We start from the raw sequence: 26,702 nt of genomic DNA on the forward strand, positions 1-26,702 counted from the left end.
AACATGATCAGTAAAAAAATATGGAATTGCCCTAACCCATGACTGTATTACATTTACAAAAAGTTACGAGTAAAAAAGGTTGTTAATTAAATGTACACATGAAGATCAAGAATCTGACCCAGCATTCAATCACAACTTCTCGTACTTGATATTTTACCCAAAGCAGTTCCTATGAAGACGAAAAAACACAGTTGGTTGCTCTTAAACGTATTAAAGGTAAACACCAAGCCCTCAAGAGTCTCTGATGCTTCTGTACTTGCTTCATTACATCAGCATCCATCCATAAGTCCCACACTAACTTGAAGGAGTCGGGGAGTAAAGGGTCTTTCAGATAGGACGTGGTGTAGTGCTGCGCTTGCTGCAAAGTACGACGCAGAGCAGAAGGGGAGCGCACACGAGCAAAAAGCAACGGTGGACGTCGGTGACCGACTATTCAGTAGAAAGCACTTCTCTTTCCTCAGAGCACGACAGGTCTTGAGGAAGTTTAGGCTCGCACAGGAGCTGCAGCTCTATAACCACCACTTCACAAGCACGACACATACTCGTGCTGCTGTTTTAAACATACCGGGTACACCCAAACTATTGGACTTTTTTTTATTTTTTTTACAAAACTAGATATTTCTCTCTGACGGTAAGTCTGTAAACTACAGCTCAGGAAAGTGAGACACCGTTTGTTGGGATCTAATTGGATGTGCTGAGGTGACGTCACAGAGCGGTGCGCCCAAGTTGAACATATTTTAACTTCAGAGCAGTGCTCAAGAAAGGCCAGTGCGACCTTGCACTGCGCTCAGCTGGGGCGCAAATACACTTTTGCGCAGAGCAACACATAAACAATGAATGGGTTTGACAGCGACACGCAGCACACATGTCCAATCTGAAAGGCCCTAAAGAGAGACCACTTTCATTGCTATAGTATTAAAAAAAGATACACTTTAAGTGGCTAATAATTTAACACAGCTTAACCAAGCTCGATCTGAAAAAGTAAAAAAAATATAAAAACACAAATCTGGCTCCATGGTGAAAATGCTAATTCACTTAAAAAAACAACTCCTGCTACTTTCCAGAGAGGAAAAGGAAAGCAGGGTTGTCTAACAGATCCCCCGAAACTTAATAAGAACATGATGACCATCTCCTTGATCAGGTGGAATCCTCGGCTGTGTAACTTTTATTCACACCATCAGGATAGAAAACTCTGATTAACTTGCACTGAGTCAATGTAATCTCTACTCTCTCTCTTTTTTTTAGCTGCTTTGTTCACAGAGCACTGCAGGAGCAACAGCTTGGCAGGCTGTAAAATTAACAAACCAAGCCTCAAAATGACCCCCCATAGTGTACATCAGTCACAGGGATTTTACTGGAAAGACAAATTATTCTCAGGGGTCTCCTCCTCGCCAAACCAAAAAGGAAAAAGTGATTAAAACCGTATCTAAAATAAATAAAAATTAATGAAGTAGTTTTATGTTATAAATCTGTGTGTCTCCCAACGCTTCGATCTGGTGGACACAGATATTTAGGAGGTGCTACAACTGAGCTGCAGCTTCCTTCTTATATGACACAATACTTTCATTACTCATTGTTGTCTTTCTTTCTTACTCCTCTCCAAAACATACTGAAGTTATCACTCAAGCCAGAAAGAACTGTGCATGAAGCAGCAAGTTGAGCTGACCATAACTGGTGGGATAGAATTATTTATCCAGTTTAATGATCTAGTTAAAAGCAGCATTAATTGAAACACTAAGATAGTGTTGTGTCAGAAATGAATTAATGAGAATTTGGAATGATCAGTAGGTGCAACCGTAGTGTTCGATATTAGACATTTAAACATGTTAAAGCCTAACAGCTGTGAAAAAAATCAGACAATGACATCTCATTTCTCTGCATCACTGCTTTGTTGTTATCAGAGGTGCCTGCTCTATCTACTTTATCTGTGTTAGGCCTGGGTGATAAAATGACAATGATAACTATTGCGATATAACTTATCTGTATTCCAGCACAGCACTGAGCTTATGAGTGTGAAATGTTCCTCTGTTCAAGTATAGTTTGATCTGACCACAAAGAATGATTTAACCACAGTTAACCATCTGATTACTTTCACTCAGGAGAAAAATATCAGCCTTTAATTTGAAAGAAAAAATGATTATCTATATCGACTGATATGAACATTTTTATTGTGATAACATTTTAAGTCATATCTTCCAGGCATACTCTATGTTGATTGACCACCACTGCTCTCTCTCTCTCTCTCCCATAGGTTGAAAATGACTGCACGTTTGTTTATTTACATTGGTTACTTGGTATCCAAAGTAAAAAGTAATGGAGATTATATCGCATGTGTGACTGAAAGGTTATAAAATATTAAACATTTTGTTACGCTCAGATAAAACATGCATCTATAAAGGTAATCATAAGAGTCAAGGAGAGTGATTGAGGAATTCAGCGGGTCACTGAACAGATTACCTTTAAGGTTGAGGATTCCTGAGTCGAATACAGACAGTAGCTAAAAGTTATTTATCAAGTTATTCATCTTTGTTTCAAACATCTTGATGTTCTTTTCCCTTCCTCTGCAGGGTTAAAGTAATGGCTAAGAGATGTTTTTAAACCTCTTTCCCTGCAGACCACTGAGGTTGGATTCAGCCAATAATGTTATCTAAAGGCTAAATCATCTTTGAATCAAGTGGCCAGAAAACTGTTGATGCAGTGCACTCGACAGGTTCAAACTCTCAGCATAGTTTCCCCTCTGGCTAAACCCAGATCAATAACGTCACTGCAGGCGGTTCACCCTGACGGATGATTGGGCACCAGTGGCTCAGATATTTCTGTTTGTACACACTCCAAAGGTGAAACTTACAAGGATGTTTCAAACAGGAGGAAGAATCTAGGTCTGAATGTTGATCATTTTCAGACATATTTACTTTAAATGCAAGTGATGGGAGATTTGAAAAAAAAATGCAGAAATCAATATTTATGTCAGATTAATTTAAAATAATAGCAATATTGAATAGCAATACTTCATGTCTTACATTCCAAAATGTACCACCCAATTTCTGAAGGCCAGACTGATGTAAAAAGCAGCACGTTCTGACAGATACAGGGAGCACACATTGAAGAGAAACATTTGTATCTCCATTGTGTTATACTGACCTCTTGTGGTGGCTGTGTGTTATTGTGGCTCAACTGTTGGATGAGTTTGTCTTTCTCTGTTTGGCTGGAGAGAAGTTTCTGAAGCTGGACCCCCAGAGCCGCTACCAGAGTGTCTCTCTCCTTCCTCCACTTATCCATGGACTCCTCCTTCTCAGCCAGCTGAGAAGTCAAGGACTCCTGACATAATGAGAAACACACCACATCATTAGGAACCCTGGTTATGCGCTGGATGCAAAAGAGTGAGAAAAAGATACAGGGGGAAAAAAAAAAAAAAACAGAATGAAGACGTGGTTACATGTCCACATGTCCTGTACATTTCTTACCAACTGGCTCTGCTGGCGAGTGTAGCGTTCTCTGTCTTCTGCAAACTTTCTCATTTCCTGGTTCCTCTTGTCCTCTGCTTCTTTGGCTTGACCAATCAGGGACAGCTTGTCCTCCAGCCACTTTCTGCGTTCGGACTGATGTTTCTCTGTACACAGCTGTACAAGAGTATGTCAGTTTAAATATCTGATACCTGATTTGAGGGGTGGGGCTAAGTCAAGTACAAACATGAGACAAGCTACCCACACTTTAGAACAGGTATCAGTCCTTAAAGAACCTCTTTAAAAAAAACCTTAGCACATCGAAATGCTCTGGAAGATGATTCTGTCACTCAAGTTGCATTTTATGCTCCAACAGTTTCATACATTTTCAGATTCCTTCCATCCGTTACCTTTAAGCTCTCGTTAGCCTGAGCACTTTCTTGTTTGGCCAGTCTGACTTCATCTGGTGCGCTGTCTGACTGATGCTGTGAGTTGTTTCTGCTGTCATGCTTCAACAACATTCCCTTCAATTTCTGCACCTCTGAAATGGTTAGAAGAAAAACAACAACGTAACATTTAGCTTGAAAGAACTGGTTAAAAGTATAAATTCCTCTTCAAGTCCCAGGTTTCCTTAAAGAATAAACAAGTGTATTAAGAATGGCCAAATATAGTCCTTGTTCAACTGACATACCATTCCTTTTTATTTCTGGTTTAATTTAGAAGAAAATATTCAACTGATTCAACTTATATCCATGAGATTCTAGGGATGGTATTGCTTTAAGAAGGAATTATAGTAGCCCAAACTGTTTGGAGCCTACAACTTCAATTGGTGTTCATTAAATATCTTTACTTTTTACTGCTTCAGTAATTCATCTCTCAGAAGGATAGCAGTTTAAAACAAAGTTGTTTTACTGAATCTGCTTGTGGTGCAACTTATTTCACCCTCCTTTTGTTTTTTTTCCACGCGTAACGCTTGATTTACTGATCTGACTTCTGATCTAGTGCCACTAAATTGGTTTGGAGGCAGAAATGACATTTTCTGCTAATATGTTTAAAACTAATTTTTCTTCCTCTTCAGTTTGTAAGTAAGAAAGGAGTTTGTTAAGATTTCCACGGACCAAATCCTCTGATTCGTTTGCTTTGTTTCCATGTCCTTATTCATCCGTTCTCTTACCACTGGAGAGCTCCTGGATGAGGTTAAGTTTCTCCTCCAACATCTGCTCCATCTGCTCCTGTGTCTCCTCCTGCTCCGTCAGTGCCAAACGCATGTCTTCCATCACACGCTCTTTGGCTTCAAGGTCTTCAAAGTAGTAATTAGAACAACAGGGTTAATGAAAAAGGATGCCATCGAGGCACACACACACACACACACACACACACACACACACACACACACACACACACACACACACACACACACACACACACACACACACACACACACACACACACACACACACACACACACACACACACACACACACACACACACACACACACACACACACACACACACACACACACACACACACACACACACACACACACACACACACACACACACACACACACACACACACACACACACACACACACACACACACACACACACACACACACACACACACACACACACACACACACACACACACACACACACACACACACACACACACACACACACACACACACACACACACACACACACACACACACACACACACACACACACACACACACACACACACACACACACACACACACACACACACACACACACACACACAGTAAGCTCTTTATAAAATATGTTGATCCCAGAGGGAGGAATTGCCCTTCTCACAGACCTTCAATAAAAAAATCAAACGTCAGCCTCAGAGTTAAAATACGAGTTCTCAGTAAGATCATCAAGATGTTCACCTAAGAAAAACAACATACTGTATATTCAAAGAACTGAACCTGGCCAGAGGGCACAATCTGACAATAAGTTTCTGTTTGCAAGTCAATCTCTGACAGTAAAGAGTTAAGTATATCCTGCAAATGTTTGGTCTGAAAAAAGGAATAAACACTGACAAATCTGCAGATGTCATCTTGGGCTCTGGGAGATTTGGATGTGTGAAACCGTTATTGATGAAACGATATCTGTTCATGTCTCTTCCATCGCCTGATGGCATTTTCTTTTTTTCATTTTAAACATATGATGAATTAGTCTTTAACTGTATATGGAGTTAACCAGTACTTTCCAACAGACTCTGCTGATGCTATTTTGCCACAGATGATATGGTCTCATTCCTATATATTTGTTTTGTGTTTTTTTAATAGTTTGTGGTGTGTTGGTAATGTTTATTTCTTGATTGTATTGTTTTAATGGCGTAAATTAAAAACTTTTCCTTCACACAGACCTTCAATACACATGTCAAAGGTCAGCCACAGAGATCTCAGTAAGACACTCGGGATATTTACTTAAGACAAAGGACAGATATACTCAAAGAAACTCAACCTGTCCAGAGGGTTAAGTGTTACACGGTTTTCTGTTTTCAAGTCAATCTATAAAAGTGAATATTTAAGATTATCCTGCGGATTAGAAGGAAACTCTTGCGCTTCAGCCTCTCCACAGATGGAGGTCGGTGCTCTCAGAGAAGTACCTAAGATGTCAATAATAATTTGAAGGACTCCATCACACGGGCAGAATCCAAAGGAAGTACTGGAGCACACAACTCACTTATGGCAAATTAATTGAGGTGCAAAAGACTAAAGTTTCAATGCACTGCATCTTGGTTTAACTGAGGAAACGTTCGTTTTCTATAAGTGATTTTTGTGCGGGCTGCACGGTGGAGTAGTGGTTGGCGCTTTTGCCTCATAGCGAGAAGATTCCTGTTTCCTTTCACCGTCAGGCAGGGCCTTTCTTTATGAATTTGCATGTACTCTCTGTGCATGCGTGGGTTCTCTTCCTCCCACAGTCCAAAGACATGCTCATTTTAAACGGTGACTCTAAATTGCCTGTAGGTGTGAATGTGAGTGTGGCTGGTTGTCTTTATATGTTAGCCCTGTGATTGACTGGCAAACAGACCAGGGTGTACCTCTGCCTCTCGGCCAATGACAACTGGGATCGGCTCCAGCCCTCGCGACCTCGAATGGGAAAAGAGGTATAGATAATGGAGGGATGGATGACTCGTGTGCTCCAGTACTTTTAAAAAAATATTCTGCCTGTGTGAAGGAGTCCTTTGAACTATTTTTAATATCCTGCCGATGTGTGGTATGACAAACTGCTGATGTCATCTTGGGCTCTGGGAGTTTTTGATGTGTGAAACAATGATTGATAAAAGAATGAAAACTTGAATAAATAGCAGATCAAAAGAATCCTTATCATCGTCACTTAATAGTCCTTCAGAATATGTTGATTTAAAAGGCCGAACTCTTCCCACAAACAGGAAAAACTGTTTTCCTCTAGTGTAGCACAAACACTTTTTACCTTTACAGGCGTTCTGGTAGAGTAGGAGCGTTTTGTCAGACTTGTCCTCTGATGACTGTTCCTTTAGGAGGGAATGAGGAGGAGATAAGGAGATCATGACAAAAATGCAAATCAAAGTAAAGTCTTTAAGTGATTTGGTCTGCTAAAGACTTTAGAGTATTTTACCAGTTTGAGCTGCTGGATGGTTCTGTCTCTGATGGCGAGGTCGGCCTGAAGCTGCTTTTTAGCTTTCTCCATGTCGGTCAGCTTCTGCTTCAAAGCCTTCTCCTCTTCTCTCATGGCAGATATCTTCAGAGAAAAAAGTTGTTTACAAATTGACATTTTGAATTATTAGAATCAAGGAAATCAACCCCTCATGTTTATTACAAATTCTGCGTTCAAAACTTAAACTATACTTGAAACTAAAAACTGAACAGTGCTCCTTTTATGAACCATAAAATAATTTTAGCAAGCATGGACATTTTAAGGACCAATATGTGAGATATCTACTGAATGAAATCATAAAAGGACCTAACTATATCATCAGACATTAAGGAAATATGCTATGTTAAAGTGCTGGCTTCTCTGACAACAACACATCAGCCAGTATGTCCTCCTTCTAAAGTTTATATTCCAGTGCTGAATGATTAAGTTTTTTGGTTTTGACCATAGGAGTCTGCTGTTTTAAGGCACCCTTCAAATGGCCGTTCAGCCCGGCAAACAGCAAGCAAACAGGTGTTGCAGTGATGGAAGCAGTCAACTTAAGCCAACTGTGTCAGATATAACTGATTCTACTTCTAGACTCTGTTTTTTTCCAAAAAGCTTCACGGCGAGAAACTAGGATAAATGTTTGAGATGCTTGGGAAAAATTGAGAGGTTTCAACACAGAAAGGTTTCTACATCGATGCAGAGCTGGTTAAACAGTGAAGCTGCAATGTCTGCAACATTGCAACCTGCATGCACATCGACTACAGGGAGGAGGGGGCGTGGGGAGACAGATCTCTTTTGTTTTGAATTTGGACTGCAGTAGCCATTTTAAACTCTACATGTCAGAGTTACATATTGCTACTTAAAAAATAAAGGGAGACATGTTTTTAATAACTGAAAATGTTTACAATGTACTTCTATGATAAAGACAGATCATTATATTGGCTGCTTAATGACACCAAAACAATACACACAAACTTCTTAGCAAAAAATCTTTTGTAAAGAGGATTTTAATAATAAAGTTTTGAAAAAAAATTGTGTACCTCCTTCTGGACCTGCTGAATCTGCTTCTTGTAGTCTGCTAGTTTCTCTCGGAGGTCTGAAGTGTCGTCCTCTTTCCTCTGGAGGTCGAGGCTGAGGCTCTTGACTTTCTCTGCGTCCTGCTGGGCATTTTCCTTTAGTCTGGAAGAAAACAACACTACATTCATATTCTCCTTCATACTCCAGGGATTAATACAACTCTACAGGGATATCCAGATACTTGTGTTTAGAGTTGAAGGGAAAGACAAAGAGATGATATATTTCACTATGACAGAATAATGAAGTGTAGTACAGAACCACAACAGGGGGGTAATACGGGGTGACAGCTTCTCTCTGTTTATTAGTTTTCTCTAAAGCACAGGTGGACCTCCCTGAAGAGAGAAGATAATAAACAACTGAAGTATATCAGGGGCTCATACTCAAATTTAGTGAGGCTGTTTGATTAGTTTCTCCTGGAACTTCTTGGTGATAATGGTTCAAATAAAGGTCATGTTTTTAACAAGGTTTTTTTTTTTTTTAACTCAAGTCGACTATGACTCAGTTTGTATGCTTTCTACCTGTATGAAAAAGAAAATAAATAAAGAAAGAAAAAGTGTCACCCTTTGAGTCATCATAATGATGTTCAAGTTTTTACTTAAGGTTGTGAATATGGGAAAAGATGGAACTGATTTCCTGAAGATTAGGGGATAATTCAGTATGTCAGAGGAAGACCTCATTCTGAGGATGGTTGAAGGAAGCTGGTATCCGACAGTCAATGCTGCCAGTGTCAGCTGTAAGGCCAGGATGACAGAGCTGGGCTAAGTGAAGTGTGACAGGCTCTACTGTGTTTCTAGTACAAAGAAAGTCGAGCACCTCTCTTTTTCTAAGTGAAATAATAAGAAATCTACTTGTACATGCTCAAAACTTGGCATGAATTTTGGTTTCACTATCTGTAAAATCGGTTACCTTTTGATTTCCTCGGCTTTCTTCTCAAGCTCCGTGTCCTTCTGTGCGATGGCCTCGTGCGCCACAGCCAGCAGCTCCCTGCGCCTCTCCACCTCTCTGCGCCGGGCCTCCTGGACCGCCTGGCTCTCTTCCTCTTCCCGCCGCTCTTGTGCCTCCTTGAGGCTCTTTTTGAGCGATTTGACCTGTTCCTCCTTTCCCAGAAGCTGCTCCTGCAGCTGTGCCTCCCTCTCTGCTGATGCTTTCCTGTACTCTGCTAGCTTCTCACCCACCTCCCCGTCCTTTTGTTTCAGGAGACTGTCCATCTCTGAAGACGCTAAATGAGCTTCAGCTTTGCAAACGGACTCTTTTGCTTCTTCCATGTTAGAAACTTTTGCCCTGAGGGATGCCACCTCAGTCTGGAGATCAGAGTTTAATCTACTCAGATTTTCATCAGCAGGAGAATGAGAGGAAGAGTTTGAACCTGTAATCCTAGCTTCTTCTAATTCAGCCTTGATCTGCTCAGTAGCTTGTCTCTCCTCACTGAGCTTTTGCTTGAGATCATCTAAAAGTTTTGCTGAGGTTGCTTTTTGATCACTCAGTTTGTGTTTGATCTCCTCCATCTGCTGTAGTGATGTCACTTCTTGTGTTCGCAGCTTCTCATTGAGCTCCTCAATCTGCTTAATCGAGGCCTGCGATTGTTCCTCAAGTTTTGCTCTCAGCTGTAAAACTTCTTCTTTGGAAGCTTGCTCTTGGCATTCGAGCTTGGATCCGAGGTCATCCACCTGTAGCTGTGACATCTCCTCTTTCTCCTGAAGCCTCTTCTTCAATTCGTCAAGTTCCACTTTTGAAGCTGCTTCTTGCCGGTCCTGCTTCTCTGTGAACTGTTCGACCTGCTGATTGGAAATCAGACGTTTGTGTTCCAACTGTTCTTTTGTCTGCGCTAGCTCACGCTCCAGCTCCAGCATTTGTCTGTGACAGCTGTCATTTTTCTCCTTTTCCTCTGAGAGATTCTTCCTCAGCTTGGACAATTCTTCTCTCAGCTGATCATCGTTTCCACCAGCTGATACTGCTGATGTTTGTAGTTCCTGTTTCAGGCTTTGTACTTCCTGCAGCAGGGAGTTTATCTGGGAAGTTTTTTCTTGGATCTCCTTTGAGTGTTCTTCCAGTTGTTTCTGAGCGTTTTGTAGTAGGACTAATTCTTGTTCAGCCCTCTCAGTCTCACTAGACACCTGTGGTCATTAAAACAAATGTCACTTCCTGTTACTGTTTTTGCATAAAGACCATTTAGTAACACATAAATAACAGATCAAACTTAAAAGCTTACGTCAGGCTAAAAATAGTGAAACATCTATCCTCTTAACATTTTGTGAAGTTTTATCTAGATAGGTATAATTTGCAAGAAACACTGAACATTTAAGGCTTCATCCGTCAATATAAAATTGTATTTATTTAACAAAAAAATGTTGTTGCCCACCTGACACTCTGTGGTTTCCAGTTTGGCAATCAGCTCTTTGACTTCTCGTCGGAGAGCATCAGCCTCCTGTTCCTTCTTTTCTGTCTCCTCCACCAGCCTCCTGATCTCTCTTCTCTCAGTGTCCAGAGTAGACTGAGCCTCCTCTCTGCCCCTCGACTTTTCTCTAAGAGCTGCAAGTAAGTCCTCCCTGCGTTTCTTCTCTTCTTCAAGGGATGCAATTGCATCCTCCTTGGCTCTCCTCTCAGCGTCGAGATCTGCCATTGCTTTCACGTTGATTTCCCTCTCTTCTTTGAGAGATGCTAGAACCTCCTCTTTGCTTTGCTTCAGCTCCCCGAGAGTGGCAAAGGCCTCCTCCCTGGCTTTTCTTTCCTCCTCTAAGGATACAAGGGCCTCCTCTTTTCCCAGAGTCTGGTACTCTAAAGCAGCCATGGCGTCTTCTCTGCCTCTCTTCTCCTTCTCTAGGACAGCCAACGCCTCCTGTGTTATAGGACTAATGATTAATTCTTCATCTTGAATGTACAAGTAGGAATGAAGTGCAGTGGACTGAACACTGATATCTAAAAGCGGCTAACAAAAAAAGAGGTTCTACACGTTTAACTCAATAACTGTGTGTAATAGATTAAGATATATACACTATAACTGTATGTCAGTGTTATGACTTGCCATGTTTGGGTAGAAAGTGCTGCCCTTTATCAAAGCTACAGCTAGAAAAATACACAAGGACAGTCTCACTTCCTAGAATGGATGTCCACATGACAAGAATCAATACATTTTTCAATTATCATTTTTTTTTCTAAGTTATGGGCAGTCTGACCTTGCTTAGGCATAACCACCTGTTAAAAACAACATTTTAAAGATGACACTTTATCTGCACTTACAAACTTAAAATGATATACTATCAAATGATATACTATCAAACTAACTCTTACCTGCAGCTGCTCTCTCTCACGTGAATGCCGCTCTTCGACCAGCAAGGAGTGACTCTGTGAGCCCAGCTCTGGCACCCTCTTCAGGTCTTCAACCTGTTTCTTCAGCCGGGAAATCTCTAATGACTCCTCCTGGAGCTCCGAGATGAGCCTCCTTTTCTCCTCACTCTGTTCTGAACTGGGTTTAGCTGGAGAATAACACAGAACATGAAGAAAAAAACAAAAAGGATGTGAAAAGTAGGTCAGAATTGACACACTTGAATATTCGGAACAAATCCCAAAAAGACTGTTGCCAATGAGCCATGTAAAAATACAGTTTGCATTTAGATAGAAATTGTTTTCATAGCTTGCTGACGTTTACTTTCCAGACCGATACACTGCAAGATTCAAGATTCAAAAAACTTTGACCTCTCTCAATTAGTGACAGAAAAAAACCTTTAGATTTAGAGGCTCCAACAACATAAAACATATTCACACCCATTAGACTCATAATAAAAACCATAGCAAGTTACAGAAATCAGTAAAAACAAACGTGTTTATCCAGCCTTGTTTAAAATGCCTATTGCAGTGGGAATAAAAACGTTCTTGTAAATTGTCTTTTTGGAAGAGTACTCTGAAACCACTGCCTGAGTGATGCAGCCTGCTATCCTTTCTGCTGCTTGTCTGTAAAGTTCTTTAACAAAAATTTGTATTGTAAGTAAAAGGCGAGAAGTGTTAAAGGACATCCAGTTAATTTTCTTATAGAAATGTCATGTACAGCCTTTAATGTTTTGTAACCCATCATGGCTGATGAGGTAGGTTTAACCTGATATCAACAGTATACATTTCCACTCAACTATCACTGGAGTAAGAGTTGTGCTAATAGTTATGTTTTAACTGATAAGTTGTGAAATGTATGGGGTGAATCTCATTTTCCCTGCAGTGTTTACATAAAGGATATTTGACTTTGAATTTTGATTTGACAGAAAACCACCTATGGAAGCCATCAGGTCATTCTGCTGGGTGTTTGGAAAATGTACATGTATCTGTTCACTGTTCAGCTACAACTGAAATAAGCAAAGCCCAGTTTGTTATATCATCCTAACACTGCCTTTCTGAGACCGGCTCACTGATGGATTTAGGATTTTTTTTGTTACCATTGCTTCTGTAAGCGACCTGCTTCTGGAGTTTCTGCTGGAGTTCATTCAGTTCCAACACTTTCTTCTCCATCTCCTCCACAGCGTCTTCTCTGTCGCCCTGAGTCCCATCTCTGACTGAAGCAAGACATATATGAACAGCATCAGCGGCCTTCTTGACATCTGCCAATTCAGAGGAGTAGTTGTCCAGAGATTTGTCCTGCAAGGAGGGAAACATCCGAGAAATCAGTCAGGGACAATTAGTGAGCTGAACATCCAGGTTTTGTGACCCGAGGCAGCTCTATCAGAGCACCCTGGAACAAAAATACTTAATCTCCACCTGCTTGACAAGCTAATTTTACAGTTCCCCTTGGGCTATTCATGTAGGCAGATGTGCAAGGACAGAAGAGTTATGTGAATCTTTTTTGACAAGTTAGAAACATTGCAATTCACTTTGCTCTCACAGCAAGAAAAAGTCCAGTTTTATTTCAATGGACAGGAATGACTCAATAATCACAGAAACTCTGCCATGACGAGCTGGATGTGTGAAGTGTGAGTGTAGCACAATAACCATGTGATCAAAACACACTATGATAGGTAAAACAGCCACCAAATATTGACTCTTTCACTTGTGTTTTACTCATCAAATGTTGTTCATCAAGACTTTACCTTAGCTTTGACGACATTAACCAGCCAACCGTTAAACTAAACACACAATGCATGACATTTCTCACCATGGCTTGTGCATCCTGACTCGGTCCAGCGATGGCCATTTTGTCAATGAGGTTCTTAAAGATCTCCAGTCTTCTTTCCGCTCGCTCCTCCAAGATCTCTCTCTCCCTCGCCAGACGGTCACTGAATTCACAAACACACAGATTTTTAGGACTTAAACGCACAGTTTGTACATTCCGCCACCAGAGGGATATCAATCAAAACAACACCAAAAGATGACGTTGCGTCTGCCGGGGAGTGATTCTCTCTGCTAGGGTAAAAGTCTGACATGTTGTATTGTTTAAATATGAGACCCACAATTTTTCCAGAAATTTTTCACAAGAAAAAGAGAGAAAACGAAAAGTCTCACTTGTAGTCATTCTGCATCTCAGAGAAGAGCTCTGAGAACTCTCTGCTGATTTCCTCTCTGACTCTGGCCTCCATGAGCAGACTGTCGGCTCGCTCCTTCTTCAGCTGGACCTGCAGCTGTTTCAACAGTGCCACCTGCCTCTAAAGAACGACACACACAACAACAATAAAGAGTTTTAACAATGAAATATAATATTTCTTTGAAATGCAACTGAAAATATTCAGAACATGACCGGTTTATTTTAAATTGTGTTCAAAAGAAATTCATAAAATCTTTCTACATGAGAACGGTCAATGAAAAATGTAGTCCTGACAGAGAATGAAGCGACTAAAAATACAATAAAACAATGCTTCTACACGGTTTTACTAGCATTTTTGAGACAATTAGTCCTCGCGATTAAACAAAAATTTAATAAAATAAAACACAGCTTTGGGAAATAGAAAATTAAGAGGTTAAAGATAAGAATTTAAAAAATACCCGTTGACCTCCTTGTTTAAAAAAAGAACAGTGTAAAATAAAGTTTGGTAAGCAGTACAGTTTCAAAGGCCTCTTCAACATTCTACCACAACCCTCTCAAGGTCCACTGTTTATATCTATGGTAGTTTACACTCACTGTAATTTCCCTGAGATTATTCTTACTGACCGGATATTTCACCATTCATCCTGCCCTCCCGGCTTTTTTTGTCTACATCATGTATTTGTTTGTCTGCTGTTTTTTTTTTATGTCAGGCTGTAAGTGTTATCTTTTTCATTGAAACACTTCATGGAGTGAAGTTAAACTCATTAGCGGCTTACCTTAGCTTGGCCAATGACATGTTGGTCATTTTCTTTCCCCTCATCTTCAGTGCCATCCTGATCCACTGAGACCTCCATCAGGCTCCCATCTTCCTCAGACTCATTATCCCCATCCTCCTATACCAAAGATTTTAAATTTGACGCAGATATTATCATTCCAAATAATACGAAGCAAACTGCAGCACTGAGATCGTGATTAAACAGGAATGTAAAAGCATAAACAGATATTGTCTCCAGCTCACCTGTACATCCTCCAGGCTACTATCCCAGCCAATCAGGGAGCTCCTCCTGCTGCCCCGACCAGCCTTCCTCTCTTTGCTGATGATAAAGGATCTCTCCCCATTGGACCTTTGGGGTACGATGGGAAGAGGCCTGGTGGCCAGAACAACAACCTGGAAAAAGACAAGAGCAGAAACTCAGCACTGCAGACTTCATGATTTTATTTCTGATTTTTTAAGAACATTAGAGTCATTTTAGTTTTTAAATTGTATTTGGATATGATGGTTAGGTTATTCACATGGTGTTTAATATGGATAATGATGATGAAATGAACAGATTTACTGCCTTTGATCCAATTACAAAAATATTGTAACTTGATGACATTTTCCATCTGTGAGTATTTTATCAAAAGGTCTGCAGCCAGATAATATAGGAGGAACACTTGATGATTGAGAGCAGCTCTGAGAGCAAAGCAATACAGGAAGAAAAGTGGAAATCGTGTAGGTACCTTCTGTGCCACAGCAGAGAATTTGAGGACGTTGACAGTCTCATCGTACATGGAGGCACACTGGTTGACATTGACGATCATACAGGCTTTACCTAGACCACAAAAAAAGCCCTGCAGGTAGTGGGTCAGCTTGCTTTCCCTGAAGGGAACATGCTGAAGCAGCCTGAGGGAGTAAACACACAAACATATAGCGTAGTCAGCTTTAGTATGAGTGCATTCTGAACTGCTACATTTGATTTAGATAAAAGGTACTAGTGTACTTATTAGTTGAACAATCTAAAGCTTTATTACTCAATTTTTGTCCACTGGAAAAACCAATTGCAACACTATATTTATATATCAAGCATACAATACGGAACTTTCTAATCCTATCAGGGTTGTGCTATTGTCCAAGTTATAAAGGTAAGTCAAATATATGCTCTCCTTTTAGCTGTGGCCTGGTTACTATCAATTACACAGGAAATAACTGGCTCATTAGCTGCTGAAAAAAGTTGGCTATGGAGTTTAAAGATCCCACATTGAACACATTTTACCTTTCAGGTCATCAGTCTGTGAAACCTACAGAGTAGCTTTGATGGCGTTAATCAAAGCCCTAATTTCAGCCTCTGCCTGAAACGATGACCATGCGCCCAGTTTACTCTGATTGGTCAGCTCTCTGGTGGCCTTCCAGAGGGGCCAAATGCTGCAGGGTTGCTAGGGTAGGACTGCTCATGTGCTGGCAGAACAGCCAATAAAAACAGCTCCACCTGCCTATTTAGATGCTTGAAGCCGAACTCGCAGAACTCTTGTTTGTTTAGCAGAACTAGCCGTTTAGTGAACTCTGCAGACTTATCCTGGGATTACTCCAACCTACGTTTACCTCATGATACCACCTGATACTTTGCCCACGTAAAATGTAACAGTATAGGTGAGTTTTTAAATGGAACTCAGCATAATAAGTCAACTTTAACGAGGTTTACTCCACCATAACCAAAACAGAGGGTTTCAGAGTCCAGAGTAATACTTTCTATCCAAGCACTATGATTGGCACATTCATATTAAAAGTTAAAATCTTTAGATTTGTAATGATTTGGAGAGGTAGAGAGAAAGTCGTAATCTCACTTGGCCTGCTGATTGTGTCGTAGTGCGTTGATGCATTTTCCCAGGATGAGCAGCGAGGTGTTGATGTTTCCAGCTTCCTTCAGACGCTCTCCTATATTCTGGGTCTTAGCGCATCGCTCAGAGCCAGCCAGATCACACAGACACAACCTGATAACAAACACAATTAACTGAATCAGGGTGGCCAGCATTAACTAGTTCATCATGATTAATTTAGGTCTCAAATTAATGTAATACAATTTTTTTATCTCGATTAATCGCATGCTATTTTGTCTGTTTAGGCGCACTGTGGATAAGCCTCAGATCTACCAGAAGATACTGACTTTATTTCAAAATAAAAGCAAAGCAGGGATTAATTCAAACATCAAGTTATTTCTAAATGTGAAATCATAGCATTTCAAACATGTGATTAAAAATTTGATTAACTAATCAAATCAATGAATTGCTTGACAGCTCTATTATTTATCTGAATAAATAACATGATACTTACTACAGAGCAAATTCAACACATGCTTAAATTAAGATTTTATTATGCATACAAAAACACTGTTTAAATCCTGTCTTGTGCCACAAATACGCCGTTCCACAAAATACAAGATATGACCATCTAGAGAGAATTAAGTTTCACTCACTCGCTGACAATGTGGACCCTTGGAGTCCCAACATCCTCAATCCTCATTATGCGTATGGAGAAAATACTATGACTGCAGAAAAAGAAAGGAAATCGGGCATACATTTCAATAACTTTATAATAAGACGGAATAAACACTTTTAAAAGAGATATGAGTACAAAAAACATGTCAGTTAAAACTTTTAAAAGTGGAGATTATTATGCTCATGATGCTCAGGTTAGTTAATGTCAGTATGTCTTGAACCATAACAACATGATCATTCAGCGTTAAGCTTCTGTATCTGTAGAAAAGTACAAGCTGAACATCTGTACCTCCTGCTGGAGAGCTGGTTTAGCCGGGTGGAAGAGAAACTCTGGTTCTTCTTTCCTATTTTCATCACCTTGTAAGCCTCTTCTGCGCTATTTACCTGAACCCAACGCAGATCTGGAAGAACATGGATAAAACATGGGATGCACTTTTGTGTTTCTTTACACATTTAAGAGGACACAAACACTTAATATTTCTGTCAGTCATGTAGGATGATCACTCTGACATGTAGAGTTACATGCCAACTCTTTCTTTTTTTGAGTAAAGAGTGAGTGATCACTCCGCTTAAAAAGCTAGCTAACAAAAAATACACCCATACATAAATTGCATTTATTGAAGCCAACATAGAGCAAACTCTACTAATTTGAATTCTATATTTTCCAGGTCAATTTTTTTTGCTCATTTATATGAAAAGAACTTCAAACCTTTGACGAAGGCGTTGCCCTTAACGTCCTGTGACAACCGCAGTGCAGTCCGCCTCAAGGCCCCAGAGGGAATAACCTCCAGGAGGTCATGAATGTTTTCATTGTAGATTTCACAGAAAGAAACCCACACAGAGAACTTGGTGTTAGTTTCCACTTCCAGGCTTATGTCCTCTGATGCAACTGCTGCATCCAGCATGGAGGAGCCTGCAAAAGAAACAAACAGTAAAACAATCTTGAAAGTAATAGCATTCACTATATCACATTCAGTAACAGCAGTAGATTCGTTGTTCATGCATTTCCTGTTTCCCAAGTTGTAGGAGAATTTTAAAAATGAATTCCTATTCCTAACAGTTTTGTCAATCACATTTAGTACGCGGTGCACAGGTGATGTCACTGTCAGATCTGCAGCTGGACAGAACAAAAACAAATGAAAAGATTCTTGGAAAAATGGAAATCTTGCCTTCATGTAGAGTCTTGTTAGTCGAGTTTAACAGGCTTGCATTGCTCCTATCACTCTGAAAGTCAGACAAAATAAATATTTAAGTGATAAAATCCCTTCAAAGACATAAATTATTTTATAGATGATTATATACAAGTTTAACAACACAGCACTTTTAGGACATTGTCAGATTACTATTTTTTTAATTACTAGAAACTGACAAAACAAACAAATTCATTTTCAAAGCATGTTACCACCTTTACTTCACAAGCCTTGAGCACACGGTCTTCCCTTTCCTTCTGAGACCTTTCCTACATTGCAATTAAGAGAGCTGCCTTTGCCGACCTTACACACCACTGGGTCAAGTTTTTGAGAGCATAAAACAAGGGAAGCATTTGAACTTTCTTTCTCAAGCCTTTAAATGTCACGGGACATTACATCATCTTCTTTCACACATATCACATTAATCACCAAATCAGGTCTAAATCTAATACAGAGACAACGTTAAGTTTTGTAATGCCCGCTGTTTATGTTTATCTTTTAATACTTTCATTGGTTACACTTATCTGTCAGTATCATTCGCCCTGGTTCTCTTTCAGACGGAGAAGTTATTGCCCACAAGAGAGCTACATTTTTCCTCCTCCACTTTTCTGTCTCGCTTGTGTGAGAAACTCTTTTAAAGATTACCTCTTTAAGTTGTCTGAAGAGGCTTCTCTTGAACAGCGCCTCCTCCGCCTCCTGCTCCCTGGTGAGCCTGGTGAACTCTCGGCACCGCTGAGGTTTTATGCTCATCCCAGTAAAAACTTTGTCATTGATACTGCTGAAAATGACATCAAGAGATCTGGGCAGGATGCCAGCATCAGCATCTGGACCTGGAGTGAGAAAAGCAGCATATACTAAGATCTCAAGAATTCATGTTTTTGAAATGCCACATGGTCTCTCTCCCTTCATACACAGGTTCATTTTTGAGGGGTGGAGAGTAGCTACAGTTGAAAGAGAACCACATTAGAAAAAGAACACTTGCAAGACTTCAACTTTTGTAGACTTTTAAATAGACTTTAAATGAATAGGTAAATGCATAGGTAGAAAAAAAACTCTCCCACCAGCAGTTTGAAACAGGCAATCTTAGCAAGACTTTAATGTGATCTTTAGATAACTCGTGGCGATATTGCAGCTGACTTATATATATATATATATATATATATATTTAAGATTTATTTTAGGGCTTTTTTGTGCCTTTAATGGAGAGATAGGACAGTGGATATAGATGGAAATCAGGGAGAGAGAGGGTGGGGAATGATTTTTTTTTTTTTTTTTTTTTTACCTTTATTTAACCAGGCAGGTCATTAAGAACGGATTCTTATTTACAACGAAAGCCTGGCAAAAGACAGAAACCTTTTGAGGGGAGGGGGGGTGGGGGCTGAAAGGAAATGTCAATATTAAAGAGCCCATATTCTGCCCTTTTTGGGGTTCGTATATTTAATCTATGTACCTACTTTTGTACGTTAACAATAGCTGAAGTCTGAAAAAAGTATCTGTTTTCATGTACTGCTCCTCCTTGCTCCCTCTACGCCCTGAGTCCGTCAGCTACACTCTGTTGAGCCCCCACTGTTAGACCCCACGTGGGCCAAGTCTGCTCTGATTGGTCTGTCGATCCGCTCTGTCGTTGTTGGTCAGTTGCTCAGCACGCTTCTCGGAAATTTCAACATGAGCTGCAGGGCTTGCCACAACGAGCCAATGGACTTAGATCAGTGATCTCACACTGACAAGACGTCGCACTGACAATTTTTTTTCGAGGGGGGCTAGAACCGAGCGTTACATGCGGCTAATGCTGCAGCTAACAGGAGGACATAGGAGAAGCCACGTTTCCGCGGACTTTGAATTTTTGCAAAACATGCACAGGAAAACACACTAAAGAGCATATAAAACCAGAAAAAGCATAATATGGGACCTTTAAAAGGACAACAGCAGTTAGAAGATAGCAGCGTACAACATTTCCAACAGCCAACTGCATACCAAACAGTCACAGCACAATAAAAAGTTAAAAGAACATATCCAAACACACCAGCCATAAGGAAGGCAAAACACAGTCTTCACATGTACAACAATGACATGCGGGAAAGGAGCCACAGGTGGGATCGAACCCGGGCTGCCCGCCTGGAGGACCATAGCCTCCATAGCACGCACACTAACCACTGCGCTAGAAGCGCCCCAGCTGACATATTTTTATTTTTTTTATCTTGAATGAAAAGACACCTTCCCTTCTCGATCATGCACTGATTTTGAAACCATTTTAATTTCAAGGTACTAAAAATGATGTTTTCCTCAACAATTAACTTATTTAAAATTGTACTGAACATTAATAATCATCAAACAATCAAAGGCTGTGTTCTGTAAACAAAGTTATATCTCCATTCAAAACAGATAACTTAACGCTTGCTAATAAATCAGTAGCTCTTAACGCATTGCAATTCTTCGTACTTAAATATTGCAGCCACAGCTTCATACAACTGGTGTCCCAGTCTGTGGTTCCATATTCCTTTAAGGCGAATCTCAAGAGGCACAACAATGTGAACACACAGCAGGGTCTTCACATACATACACACACAAATCGTCATGGTCTTCCCCTCATTATACATCTGAGTCTGCTGGCAGATCAGGGACGAAATGACTTAACGTCTTTGTGAGTCACACATTGCAGACATAATGTAAAGCCTCAAACTGGCATGTGTAAGAGACACACAATGAAAATAGTGAAACTCCATGTGGCTACACTGAACTGATCCGATACTATATGATAACTCCACCAGGGTATGGTAACAACACGCTGCAGAAAACAGCTTAATAAGAGGTTTCTTGCATCTGATCTATAAAGCCCTTTCTCATGAAAACAACACTGCAACATTTAACATGTAGTGCATTGTATTCAACTTAACCGTCTCAGAAGCCCTTTTAAATGTATAAGAGTGAAACCAACCAAAGAATGTGAAGGTCTTTCCAGCGTTGGTGACTCCATAAGTGAACACCAGAGAGTTTTCCCCTCCAAGAACATCTTTCACCAAGTCCTTGACGGTGCCTTGAAAGAGCTCTCTCTGGGTTGTCTCAGGTCCGTACACCTAAAGAGGGGAGTGAAAAAATCATCAGTACTGACTTTAAATGTAATATTTCACACATAATAATCTGATTATCAGGATGTCTCAACCATTCCTGTCCTGTGACCTTCATTGTATAGAAGAAGTGGACATAGAGCCTGGTTTCATAAGTGAACCGAATATGGAAGTGCCTTGCATTATCACTAATGGCCAGCAGAGGGTCACTCTACTGGTTATATAAAGTCTGACTGTATGAAACCAGATAGGAAAATGACGTAACGTCACAGCTGATTTATTACCTCAGTAAACATTTGCCAAATGACTTATACAGTTCAGTGTCGAGTGATTCACAAAAAAATGGGTGACGTCATGGTGGCTAAGATGTCTGTGATCCTCTTTTAGACACAAGATGTAACACAGGGAGACACAAATAGATTTAATACAAGTGATTATGCATTCCAAGTAGGGGTGTAAAGGTACACGTACTCGGACTGGACCGAGTACGTGCGGAACAAAAGGTGCCTTGAAAAGGCACCACGTGAACATAAACATCACTGCAACTAGGAAAAAACAGACAGCCTTTTGCTAGTAATTCTGAACGGACCAAAGCCATAACAAATGCCATTGAAGTTCTTGTATCGACAGAGGGAAATATTAATAGTTCTGCGATGAAACTGTCCCAGATGTGATTAGGTTTATTATGTGCTCAAAGGGCATTCAAAAAACTGTTGCCTTCATAAACTAAAAGGTGTCAGTGTAATTTTAAATAAATATTTTTACATAAAGCCTATATTAATTACTTCATTTCATTCTAAAATACTTTACTTCATTCATATCTTTTATTTATTGGAGACTCTTTTGGTTGAAGGATGCAGCATAAGTTTATTTTATGTTTTTTTTTTTTTTTACAATGTTTAATTTAAAATATTATTAAGTAACCTGAGCAGGTGTACAAGTCTGTACTGTCAATGCTGCACTTGGTAATGTGTAAAAGCCCAATGTGTAAAAGGGAAATTCTAAATGTTCCTAATAAAGAAAAAAAAAAGTGTTGCATCAGGTCCCTTAACTGTACCGAAAATGCACCGAACCGAAGCTTCAAAACTGAGAACCGTACTGAACCGAAACTTTTGTGTACCGTTACACCCCTAATTCCAAGTATTTTCCAAATAAATAATAATAATAATTCAAAAGGCAAAAGGGATGAAGCTTTCTGCGCTAAAAACTATCTGAGGTTCCTTATTTCTCAGGAAACACCAACCTGAGAGAACTGGAAGCGCTGTCCAGTCTGTGGGAAGGCTCTATCAGTGCTCAGCCTGGCCGAGAGGGACAAACTGGGAGGTTTCAGGAGAACCGTGTTAGGGGGCTCGATCGTAATGCAGTCCTGTTAAAAACAAGAAATTATGACACAGCTTGTAAATGATGTATCTCTCTTTCAGATTGTGTCTGTTCTGTTCTTAAATTATCATCAGTAATCTCATATAAGTTATATATTCAGCTCAATTCAATCATGTTGACTTTGGATAGCAAAAAACTTGAATTGCAAAAATGTAACATTGTTTAGGAGGGTCTTCAAATTCCAATAGGTCAGCATTTATTAAGTTATATCATGAAGACATTTTTCACAACGGGACAAAAAGCACAGATATTAATTCTGAACACTTCCTTTTGTATGACAGATTTGATTTCATTATGTTACCTGTGACTCTCCATTAACACTCTCTATTGAGGTGAAGGGTCTGATGCGGAGGTAAACCTGAAGGTGTTCTTTCTCCTCGATGATGGACTGCTGCACGAAAGGAAAGATTACATTTTAGTAGAGACGCATAGATTGTAAAAATCAGGGCTGATACCGATGTCTAAAATAACAATTTAGCCAATTACTGCCACCAATGTTTTTTTTTCATTCTTTGTGCAAGACTAACACAATGCCAACATTTTCTCTCATGTCTGACCACAAAAATAGATCAGAGTTTGTCCAACAGGTGACTTTCTCTGCACAATAAAAAAAAACCTCCTCTTTGAATGAGTAGTTAGGTATACTAGATGCCAACATTAATCAACAGTTACATATCTGCTACTGACATCTGCTCATGCCACATTATTTGCTGATAGGCAATACAATAGAAACGTTCACGCCGAAATATGTTATCTCAACATAATAACAAACATGGTGTGCTTTTGTAATAGTGGTAGTAGACAGATTTTATTTTGAGTGGAGCTTGCTGGAGTAAAGGTTAAAGCCTCTCTATTGCTGCGTCACACAGACTTGATGAAACTGTTCTACTAGGGCTGCACGATATAAATAAACTCACATTGCGATATCTTTTCTATATGCAATATATATTGCTCTATGCATAATAAAGAAATTTAAACCAGATAAATGCAGTCTGCTTTTAAAGAACATCGTATGCCTGCATGATATCACAAAATTTAATGAAGTGTGATACCTTTGTTCAATAATAAAATGAAGTGCGGTATATATGTAAATATCATAGAGTGCATATTACCTATATCTAAGTTTATATTTCTACATGCTGTTCTTCGTGTCTGCAACATGTCACTCCTGAACTCCAAAAAAGCAATTATTTAACCACTAGAGTGACACCAAATCATCTAAGGGCAACTGACATTTAGCTGGCGCTTCATCTGACTGTTGTTGAAGCACGGCCATAAAACCTGGGCCTCCATCAAACAGGTCAAATGTGCACATACTGAGTGAGACATAATTTATTCATTAGATACAGTTTTTTATCACAATAAATTCAGACGTTTGCCATGTGTTAATCGCGAGTGTATGCTATGTAACACCATATTCACCTTAACTGCCTCTGCTTTGTCTGGTCTCATGCACTACATCACTTTATTCTATCCATTTTATATCAGTATTCATACAGTTCTGGTTACTTATTCCTGTTGTTTCTTATCCATCATTGCACTACGGTCACTTTATTTATCTATTTTTTACCTTTACAGTTATATTATTTATATTAGTTCTGTTGTTCCATTATTCACCATGCACCTTATAACTTATCATTTAGTATCTAGTATTTAGCCTACTTGCCCATAGCTCTGTATATATATATTTATTTCTCGTTTACTGCACATCGTTCTGTTTACATCTGTTAGTCCGATCACTGTCCACTTATATCTACTCTTTATATTTAGTATTTTAAGTTAAGTTTAAGCTTTAAGTTGTATTTAAATTGACACTTTATATTTAGGTTAAAATGTTCCGTCTACTTGCACTGTTGTTAATTTACTGCTCTGTGTGCCTTTGAATTGCCCCCCGGGGACAAATAAAGTTTTTTGAATTGAATTGAATATTCATCTGAATGGTAACTATTATAACTGTGGACAAAGGTATTCATTCCTCTGTCATTAGTTTACCTGCAAGTCAGGGGAGGTGTTGAACTGTGATGAGAGATCTCTCTTCAAATCTTTGTCCTCTACCTGTTCCATCTTTCTGCAGAGGAAAGGAGGAAACAGTGTAGTTTACATACTGAGGTAGGTTAAAGTTAGTATGAGTGCATTAGTATTCAAAAAGAAGAAACACTGAAGGTAACTGAATACATATTTAATCCTTTGGGGCGGATCAAAAATGTTTCGTGTTGTAAACTTCATGTGCGCCTGTAAATACATGGAGCCGCTTACACGTCTATAAACAATCCTTAATTACACACTGACTGCCCCCTCGTTTGATCGAGTTCACCTGTTCACCTGTTAGCCTGTTAGCAGGACAGCTGACTAGCGGCTCCGCACCTGTCAGCTGGTATTTGAATCATCACATAGTTTAACAAAGGTCTGTTTGGTTTTATGAAAACAACTTAACTATGTCACTTCAAAACGGTTACTTCTAAAAATAAAAACGTACCTGACAGTAGTTATTTTTGAGACATAAGGAACTGAAACCGAGTACGTTTTCTCTCCGTGAGTTAGAGTTAGCGCTAACTTCAGTTGAGCTAACAAAACAACACAGCAGCCGCCTTCTGTTTGAAACAGACCAATCGGATTCGAGTTGAAACAGCACATGCGCAGTGTGCTACTTCTTCTTTGGGATCTGGGGCAGCCTAAAGTTGCATACCGCCACCTACTGTACAAGAGTGTTTCATCATGTCACTTACCTTCCCTAGAATTTAAATTCTGCCTGCCACCCTTGTGTATGGAGGACGAGATCTGACAGAAGTATAAATAAATAAATAAATAAATGTATAAATAAATACTGGAATAAATAAATAAAAGAATGAATAAATAAATAAATAATTAAATGCGTGAATAAATAAATAAAAACTGGTAAATAAATGGAACATAAATAATTAAATGTCTTAAATGTATTTCTACATTTATTTCCACATTTATTTATTTCTACATGTATTTATTTCCACATTTATTCATTTCTACATTTATTTATTCCCATATTTATTTATTTATACATTTATTTATTTCCACATTTACTCATTTATACATTTATTTATTTATTTATTTATACTTCTGTCAGATCTCGTCCTCCATACATGCGTAATACAAGAACGACAAAAGAGCCCTCCTCCTGACAGCTCTTATCCCCTCTCCTTCTCCCTCTGTGCCCAGTATTCCTCTCATATTCCATTCACGCCCTGTAGCTCTGATTTTCTCTTTCAATCTCTCTCTCTCAGTTGCATATTTATTACAATGTAAAACTATAGGCCTATATTATATACATTTTTTGCAGTTTACTCAATAAATACAAAACAATATTAATCGAACAAGAAAGTGTAAGTGTAAAATTAGGCTACCCATTTAATAAGTAGACAGACCCTGTCAGAGAGCTTTGTGTTCTTGAAAAATTAAAGGTTTGCTTTCTAGAACTAAAGCTTCCTCAGGCCTTAGATAGCCCACCCAGACCAAAGTATCTTTTCCTCACTATCATGGCATTCCTGTATAATCCTGTAAAATAGTCTTATAGAGTCTTATATTTACCTGGTCTTTGATACCTGAAAAAAGCTCTTGTGTTCTTTTAATGATTTAGAAGATTTGAACCACAAATGCAGGTCAACTATCAGGGCTTTAATTTCTTCTGTAAAAACTGAGGGTATGGCACATGCTTCTCATATGTTATGTTGTATTGTTCTCTTAATTTTTGCTTTGTTTTTTGTTGTTTCCTGTCAAAGCGTCTTTGAGTATTTAGAAAAGCTATATAAATCTAATTAATTATTATTATTATGTGCCATGCAAACATTTTAAAATCCAGGTTAAAAGGATTCCTGTTTTCATGTGTTACTGAATTACCCTTACAACCAATCACTTTATGTTTTATTGTATGAAAATGAATATAACATTCATTCATTATTTCTTCTACTTTGCCATCATTGTTTTTGTAGTGCTATTTTCTGTTGAGGCTGCATCATGAAGATAACAAAAGGCATTCCTTGTAATTTTCTGTGAAAAGCAACTTAACTTGCCATGACTGTTAAATAATGCTTAATGCAAAGTAAGAAACAAAGTAAGAAACAAAGTAATCAACGACGTGACTGCATTTTTGTGAAATGTGAA

General features: G+C 39.2%; 2 protein-coding genes across 3 annotated transcripts in view; one reads left to right on the plus strand and one right to left on the minus strand.

The window, feature by feature from the left end:
* kif20ba (kinesin family member 20Ba) overlaps positions 1-25,182 on the minus strand; it is a 54,413-nt gene extending 29,231 nt beyond the window's left edge. Inside the window, exons 1-27 of one of the 2 annotated variants that reach the window (XM_061040393.1) lie at positions 25,045-25,182; positions 24,561-24,636; positions 22,870-22,959; positions 22,432-22,554; positions 21,059-21,197; positions 18,769-18,953; positions 18,103-18,157; positions 17,643-17,846; positions 17,223-17,334; positions 16,912-16,983; positions 16,283-16,429; positions 15,182-15,344; positions 14,697-14,846; positions 14,455-14,571; positions 13,660-13,799; positions 13,313-13,433; positions 12,600-12,798; positions 11,467-11,651; positions 10,538-11,014; positions 9,085-10,292; positions 8,142-8,280; positions 7,078-7,200; positions 6,913-6,973; positions 4,618-4,743; positions 3,854-3,984; positions 3,465-3,620; positions 3,142-3,318 (exon numbers count right to left, since the gene is read on the minus strand). In XM_061040393.1, the coding sequence (XP_060896376.1) occupies positions 3,142-3,318; positions 3,465-3,620; positions 3,854-3,984; positions 4,618-4,743; positions 6,913-6,973; positions 7,078-7,200; positions 8,142-8,280; positions 9,085-10,292; positions 10,538-11,014; positions 11,467-11,651; positions 12,600-12,798; positions 13,313-13,433; positions 13,660-13,799; positions 14,455-14,571; positions 14,697-14,846; positions 15,182-15,344; positions 16,283-16,429; positions 16,912-16,983; positions 17,223-17,334; positions 17,643-17,846; positions 18,103-18,157; positions 18,769-18,953; positions 21,059-21,197; positions 22,432-22,554; positions 22,870-22,959; positions 24,561-24,632 (4,872 nt within the window). In that variant the 5' untranslated portion in view covers positions 24,633-24,636; positions 25,045-25,182. Of the gene's footprint in view, positions 1-3,141; positions 3,319-3,464; positions 3,621-3,853; positions 3,985-4,617; positions 4,744-6,912; positions 6,974-7,077; positions 7,201-8,141; positions 8,281-9,084; positions 10,293-10,537; positions 11,015-11,466; positions 11,652-12,599; positions 12,799-13,312; positions 13,434-13,659; positions 13,800-14,454; positions 14,572-14,696; positions 14,847-15,181; positions 15,345-16,282; positions 16,430-16,911; positions 16,984-17,222; positions 17,335-17,642; positions 17,847-18,102; positions 18,158-18,768; positions 18,954-21,058; positions 21,198-22,431; positions 22,555-22,869; positions 22,960-24,560; positions 24,637-25,044 lie in introns of those variants that run through there. The other variant, XM_061040391.1, reaches the window with a different exon arrangement.
* Positions 1-26,702, plus strand: part of LOC132975683 (G-protein coupled receptor 4-like) — a 390,218-nt gene that overhangs the window by 302,018 nt on the left and 61,498 nt on the right. The gene's annotated exons all lie outside the window — the stretch shown is intronic.

Source organism: Labrus mixtus, chromosome 6, assembly GCF_963584025.1.
Source record: "Labrus mixtus chromosome 6, fLabMix1.1, whole genome shotgun sequence".
Lineage (NCBI taxonomy): Eukaryota > Metazoa > Chordata > Actinopteri > Labriformes > Labridae > Labrus > Labrus mixtus.